We start from the raw sequence: 8,064 nt of genomic DNA, 5'->3' as shown, positions 1-8,064 counted from the left end.
TTTAGTTTCTAGTTTAGAAATTTTGGAAAAAAATTTTTGTCAGCTATACTCACCGCAAGAATTTAAAAAATAGTCTAACAAAAATTTTGCATCCATCTTCGTTTTTTTTTTTTCAATTTAAGAAAATTTCATCCTGTTCACTCAATTATTTTTTTTCGTAGAGAAATAAAATTTTTCTTTCGTAGCATACCAATTAAAGGCATATTTTTTAGTTAAAATAAAAAATTTTTTACTCGAGATTGAAATTAAATTTTTTTATAAAATTATTTTGTTATAAAAATAAATTATAACGATTATTTGAACAATAAATTTAGATATATAATGTCAAGGTTTATTTTCTGTTATGTAAATAAAAAGTACAAAATGATTACTTCAAAATGTATTTATTTTGTTGTATTAACAAATTGAAAATTACTTAGATTCTTAATTGAATCTTTAGGTAAATAATTAATCAATTCTTTGTTATCATAATGTTTTATTTGTTCCGGATTTTTAGAATTAGGTTCGATGCGTTCCCATATTCCGTTTCCACTAAAATGAAAATCTTTTTCAATTTCATACTCGCATAGTGCCAATATTTGCGGTACTGCATAACGGTCGGCTGATGTTAATGAACGATTGATGTATTTTAATTTCGTTACTGTATCTCGGATGATATTTCTGTTGAAATAATCAAAACCAGTAATATTAAGTAAAAATAAATCTATTAAATTACATGCATATCTGAGTATCAATTTCATAATTTTTCATTACCGTGGATAAAAAATCAAAGTCAAATTGTCAAAAATATCAGCAGAATCAAATAATTCTGTGAGATATTTTAAAGTTTCGTGAACTGTTACTAGATCTACATGTCTCCAATGAGGATGTTTACTCAAATGATTTTTGATCGTAGAGGCATCTGCTAGTGAATAATTAACTACCAATGCAATTATATCTTTGTATTTATATTTCCGTGAGGGAGATTTGATAAGCCTGAAAAGAAAAAAAAAAGTTAATAGTCCGGTTAATTTAGACCAAAAAATGAGAGTGAAGTTACATAAGGTCCCAACAAGCTGAATTTCAGTGAAATTGTTCAAAATATAATTATAAACAATGTCTAGAAGTTCCCCATCATTCCCCTGTAAGGAAAAAATTTAATTCAAGGTCAAAGGTCAAAAAAATAAGTTTTTCGCGATTTTCAGCAAAACGGTAAGTTTTATCATAAAAGTACCTTAGACAAAAATTGTAGATCATAAAATTATCTATAAAAAATGTATCAATACTTTTTTTCTTACGAGCCACCGTTTCTGAGACATAACGATTCAAAAAGTTATAAAAGTTGTTGTCGTCATAATATGCATGAGTACGCCACGTATATACATCTAGAGTTGTAATATTTTATATAATATATATATGTATGTATGTATGTATATATATATATATATATATATATATATATATATATATATATATATATATATATATATATTATATATTAAATGTTTAAATATTTTTCTATCGGTCATTGTAACTTATACTTACAATATAAAATATACATAAGTTTTAACTACAAGAATATCAGGTAATTTGATGGCTATGATGATTGCACGAGAAATATCAAAGCTGCAGAACAACGTCGTCGAACTTTAGCAACATCTTCATCTTCTGATATTTTATTTGATGAACTTATGACAGTCCCAACCAGTCAACAGAAATTTCTTACAAATACCCACAACAAGTCTCGGTTCATTTCAATGTTGAAAGAAAAGTTTACGGCTGAAAATATATTGGTAAAACAAGCTAATAATGATGCTGATGTATTGATTATTGAAACAGCAATAGAGCAATTCAATTTGACAAATACAACTATTGTTGTTGGTGAAGATGTTGACTTACTTGTATTACTCACTGCTCGAACGCCAACTGAAAAAACTATTTTTTTCTTAAAACCAGGAAAAGCTCAGCATCAATCAGATATATATTCATCAAAAAGTTTATTTACTTTAGTAAAGTGTAAAGATCATGTACTATTTTTACACGCAATAACTGGCTGTGATACGACATCTGCATTTTACAGGAGGGGTAAAACAGCAGTTTTCAAAATGTTTGAAAAACAAGATTTAATTCAATGTGCTGAAGTTTTTAAAAAGAGTAATTCAACTCAGCAAGAAGTTATTACCAACGGCATCCGCTTTCTTCTTTCTATGTACGGAGCTCCTAAAAAAACTACCTGTTTAAATAAGCATCGATATGCATGTTTCGTTAAAAATACTAAAAATAAAAAACAAGTTCAATTAGCTTGTCTTCCTTCAACCTCAGTTGCTGCTCACCAACATCTTTTTCGAGTATATTACCAAGTTCAAGTGTGGCTTGGTTATCAGCTCGACCCTACAGACTGGGGTTGGAAGTTGGTCAACAATATATTCAACAATACATCTTTTAGAGCCAGTTCAAACTTTACTTCCACCTGCGCCGGAAAAACTGCTGAACACTATTTTTTGCAACTGCAAAAAGGGATGCAGTGCTAAATGTGGTTGCAAAAAAGTCGGACTGTCTTGTTCTTTGGCATGCACAAATTGTCAAGGCCGGTCGTGCTCTAATATTGAATCACAAACAATGGAGGATTCGTTTGACTCCGACGAAGTATCATGCGATACATCGCTATTGACGCAATTTACTTGCATCCAAAATGAAGATGAAGAAGAAGCAGGAGAAGAAGAACAAGAATTTGAAACTTACGAATAAGACGAATAAACTTCAACACTTTTTTTTTCATTTACATCTCATTTATCTTTCCCAATCTTTGAAAATTTCCGTTATTTTGCAATAGTTTTACATTAAACAGGATCACAACTGACCCGTGGAGTAGGCCTACTGGGGAAACCACGTTAAAAAAAACGCGCTAAGTACACTACCTCATAGGTGGCGTGGAAACGTGTGCATATCATGACGATAACAACTTTTATAACTTTTTGAATCGTTATATCTCAGAAACGGTGGCTCGTAAGAAAAAAAGTATTGATACATTTTTTATAGATAATTTTATGATCTATAATTTTTGTCTGAGGTACTTTTATGATAAAACTTACCGTTTTGCTGAAAATCGCGAAAAACTCATTTTTTTTACCTTTGACCTTGAATTAAATTTTTTCCTTACAGGGGAATGATGGGGAACTTCTAGACATTGTTTATAATTATGTTTTGAACAACTTCACAGAAATTCAGCTTGTTGGGACTTTATGTAACTTCGAATGTCTAAATTGACCGGACTATAATGGAATAGTAATATAATAATTTCAAAATTATAAGAATTTTCTCAGTTAAGAAGCTACTAATTAAAACAAAACTAGCCACAAAAAAACTGTTTATTTTTTCTGTGATTTCTAATCTTTAAGAGCATGTAGTACAGTCTGGTGTCGGTAATTCAGTATGAACCAGTGACAACAAATGCCAATTGAATATATCGGTTTGTTTATTTGAAACACATGTAAAATGCACACACACACACACACACACACACACACACACACACACACACACACACACACACACACACACACACACACACACACACACACACACACACACACACACACATACAGCTGCACGGACACCATCGCGGGAATAGTCAGGGAAGCTTCCTGTGACCTTAAAACGTCGAGATCTGATGAAAACTCAATTTTCGCAAAACGGGGGGAAACCAATAACTTCCCGAATTTTGAAAATCTTCGATTTTCTTAGCGGGAAGTTAAAAATTATAAATTTTTTTTGAATCACCCTAATATATAATATATGGGGCATTCCACGCCAAATCGACCACTTTTGAACCCGACCCCTTTAGATTTTGCTGAAACTTTTCCATCCTTCTCTACCCTTTGGAAAACATTTTTGAGAATTTTTTCAAATTTTTTTGTCCAACCTCAAAAAAGTTATGAATTTTTCAAAAAAATGGCTTTTTTATTTTCAAATAGCCATAACTTTTTTAGAAATTAACTTTTAGGTACCTTTTTTTTTTTAAATTTTTTTTTTTTGAATGAACTTTTCGAAAAAATATACGAAAAAAATTTAACATGATCAATTATATAAAATAATCGGTTTTTTTTAAGTACAATCGTCATTTTTTCGAAGTCCGCCATTTTCTTTTTTTTTTTTTTCTCAAAAAAAACTTCAATTTATTTGACAACTATCCCCGCTAATCCCGAGCAGGGCCGATTTTTTTTATTTATTTAAAAAAAAATTTTGTTTAATTTTAAAAAATGAAATTTTTTTTTTCATAAATACTATTTTATAACAATAAAAATGTTATTTAATGGTTCTGAGGTATTATAATCTCTATTTATTATATTAATTTTCTATTTTTTTGACTAGGATTAATGATTAATAAAGTAAATTTTCAATGACTGAAAAATTATTCAACAATTTATTAATTACGTCTCTGGCGTTTAAATATTTTACAAATTTTGTGCTCGTTGGAATTTGAAAAGTTTTTAATGTACAAACAACCATTTTTGTCTGGAATTATACAGTGTAATTGTTGAGTTCCTGTGATCGGTTTTGTTTTTAAAAATCTTTCATTTAAATCATTTACTGCTGTTTTATAATCCTCTTCTGGGGAAAACTTAGTTATGATGTTTGGCAAGTTGTCCGGATCAGAAGTCCATTCAAAGAGTTCTTCAGGCGTTTTTTTCACCTCAAACATTTGTGATTTAGTTAAATAAAAATTCACACATTTATAACTGTTAATGAATTTGATAATTACCAAGCATCATTAACTTAACGTTTTGATGGATCGTACAGACACAGATGGTATGTGTTCCACTTGCCCCTGCTAACACACAATGTTTAGGTCGCAGAGAAGCAAATCTCGAAAATCCAATTTTCTCTGCAGCGTTTATTTCCCGAAAACATTGGTATAATTCTTTTAAGTTAGACAGGACAAGTCTTTTTTGGACGGGTACTCGATTACCATCATCATTTCGAACTGAAACAAAATCTTTCATACCTGGCATCGGAGCACTGTACTCATCATCATTATAAAAATTTTCAACTTTCAATTTCACTTGATCTGCAATTTTTCTCCCTATAAAAAAAGATGTTGAGTAAGTGAGTCTTCAGTTGTGTTTAAGACATCAATTTAATGCTATATATACCTAATTTTGATTCAGGTACTGAAAGTAAACCTTTTTCTTCAACCAACGCTTTTGCTACCCTTGACATATGTCTTGATGTATTCATAGTTTCAGAAATACGTCTTTCACTCCATTGTTCAGGTAATAATGTTAAAATCTGTATTTTCAATGATTTTTCCGTTTCTTTATCGTTAAATTTGTCTTGCAGTAATTTTATTAAAGCGCGAAAATTTTCACCATCATCATCGACCGGGTCTTCATCAGTTGAAGAGAGTAAAACCTTTTTCAAGCTGTCAGATATCTGATTTATTTTGTTGTTTAAAAATTGATTGTCATTTAATTTCCTTGATGGGATTGGTGATTGATTTAACAGCTGTAATGCATGATTTATTACAGGTAACTGAGTTGCAGCGCTAACTTGAGATGCCGAGCTTGGTTGTGAATTTTTTGGTTCGTTATCAAATGATATAGAACCTTAAAAATTATAAAACATGTAATAACTCAAAATGTATTCAATTAAGAAACGTATAAATAATTTAAAAACCTTACGGAATGATAATGATAATGGTAGATCTGTGGCAGTTGTATTACTATCGCTATCAAAATGATCATCGTTTTCATTACTGTCACTAGAATTGCCTTCGTGATCACTTGAATCAACATTAGGATCATCACGAGTATTTGTTTGTTGTTTAACTACCTTATAAGCTTCTTTTCGACATGAACTGCATAATAAATAATAATCACTCAATCCGAACATTTCTTTCATAATGTCAGTCGCTGGACGCAAACCAATTTTTTTACAATGAGACTCCAGCCCAAAAGGATTACAACATCGATCAAATTGCTTCATTGATGCCATGATGTTTCAATGAAATTATTCCACTAAATGGAGATTAGTAAAATCAAAATAATTAACACTTCCACAAAGAGTGAATCAGGAACATGTTCATAAACTTGAGAAATTTTTTTATTTATCAAATGTAATGACAACAATTTTTTATTCGACACTAAAACGTAAAAAAGATTTATAGGTTATGTTCTAGATTTCAATATAGAGGAACACTATAGATTTTTGAATCGAAACATAATCACGTGTATCTACTAAACTGGCTATAGGTAAGTCTGTGATTGCCATACCCTAGTTTATCGATCCTATTGACGCGCCAAAATTTGAATTTCAGTCATTATAATCGAAGATTAAGATAATAAATAGAAATTATAATACCTCAGAACCATTAAATAACATTTTTATTGTTATATAAATAGTATTTATGAAAAAAAATTTTCATTTTTTAAAATTAAACAAAATTTTTTTTTAAATAAATAAAAAAAATATAAAAAAAAATCGGCCCTGCTCGGGATTAGCGGGGATAGTTGTCAAATAAATTGAAGTTTTTTTTGAGAAAAAAAAAAAAAAAAAAAGAAAATGGCGGACTTCGAAAAAATGACGATTGTACTTAAAAAAACCGATTATTTTATATAATTGATCATGTTAAATTTTTTTCGTATATTTTTTCGAAAAGTTCATTCAAAAACAAAAATTTTTTTAAAAAAAAAAGGTACCCAAAAGTTAATTTCTAAAAAAGTTATGGCTATTTGAAAATAAAAAAGCCATTTTTTTGAAAAATTCATAACTTTTTTGAGGTTGGACAAAAAAATTTGAAAAAATTCTCAAAAATGTTTTCCAAAGGGTAGAAAAGGATGGAAAAGTTTCAGCAAAATCTAAAGGGGTAGGGTTCAAAAGTGATCGATTTGGCGTGGAATGCCCCATATATATTAGGGTGGCCCAAAAAAACCGACTATTTTTTTTTCTTAGTCTCGAGTGGGAAAATGTTAGTTTTTGATGTTTTAAGAGCCCTCACCGAAGGACAGCTCAAAAAAAAATTTTTAAGAGGTCACTCCAAATTTTTTAAAATTTCAAAAATCGAATTTTTTTTTTTTTTAATTTTTTTTTCTCGTTACGGTATAATTTTATAGACCAAAAAAAAATAAGTTTCTGAAAATTTCAGTTCAAAATTTAAATTTTGAAAGGTCGCTCATAATTTTTTTTTTTTTCTTTAATTAGTCATTCGCTGACTTTAACTGTTGGGAGTGGTACGTTTGGGTCTTTTTGATTTGTAAAAATCTTAACCTACGCGGCAAGGTCAAATCTCAACCAAGCTGGTTTCTAAGACCAGCTTGGGATTCGAACCCACGCCTGGCAGTTGATTAAATAAAATTATTAAATTAAAAAAAAATTATATTTTCTATGTTGTACTTGATTTTTAGTTCATCTCGTGATGAATTTTTATCGATTATGGTACTAAATAAAAAAAAAAAAAAAATGGATGGAATTTTAATTTGAATAGTAAAAGGTCGCTCGAAAAAATCTAAACTAATGTACTAATAAATTGAAAAAAATTATGAGCAACCTTTTAAAATTTTAATTTTGAACTGAAATTTTCAGAAAATTATTTTTTTTTTAGTTCATAAAATTATACCGTAACGAGAAAAAAAATTTAGGAAAACGGTTAACCCTGAAGGCCATCCCTGCAACTTCCCGCTAATTCCATACTTAGGCGCTTAAAATTGCACCAATGACGTTTTTGAGCTCTTCGAGCTCAAAAATACAATTTATGGGTTATTTTGAGCTCTCCAAGCTCAAAGAGATTGTTTTCCTATGCTTTTGAGCTCTTCGAGCTCAAAAGTCTGATAGGGATTTGATGACACTATTTTTTGAATTTTTAAACCGCAATAACTTTTGAATAAATAAACCGATTTTTACGCGGTTGGTAGCATTGGACGCAGTTTTTCAAGCCTCACGAAGAATCTCAAATTTTGAATTGATCGCGCTAGAAATTTTGGAGTTATTCTGAAAAAACACTTTTTTCGGTTTTCTTTCGTTCACGATATCTCTCGAACGAATCAACCGATTTTGACCGGACTGGTGGCGATCGACGTGGTTTTTTGA

The 8,064-nt window shown here is 29.9% G+C and overlaps 1 protein-coding gene across 2 annotated transcripts in view; it reads right to left on the bottom strand.

Moving 5' to 3' along the window:
- Positions 1–367: 367 nt before the first annotated feature.
- LOC123262967 (transcription termination factor 5, mitochondrial) overlaps positions 368–8,064 on the bottom strand; it is a 30,649-nt gene continuing 22,952 nt past the window's right edge. For both annotated transcript variants that reach the window (XM_044725477.1, XM_044725478.1), the window contains exons 5-6: positions 754–975; positions 368–660 (exon numbers count right to left, since the gene is read on the bottom strand). In XM_044725477.1, the coding sequence (XP_044581412.1) occupies positions 384–660; positions 754–975 (499 nt within the window). In that variant the 3' untranslated portion in view covers positions 368–383. The remainder of the gene's footprint in view (positions 661–753; positions 976–8,064) is intronic.

Source organism: Cotesia glomerata, linkage group LG4 (assembly GCF_020080835.1).
Source record: "Cotesia glomerata isolate CgM1 linkage group LG4, MPM_Cglom_v2.3, whole genome shotgun sequence".
Classification (NCBI taxonomy): domain Eukaryota; kingdom Metazoa; phylum Arthropoda; class Insecta; order Hymenoptera; family Braconidae; genus Cotesia; species Cotesia glomerata.
Note: the sequence above shows the minus strand (reverse complement) of the source record. Positions and strands in the feature narration are given on the sequence as shown.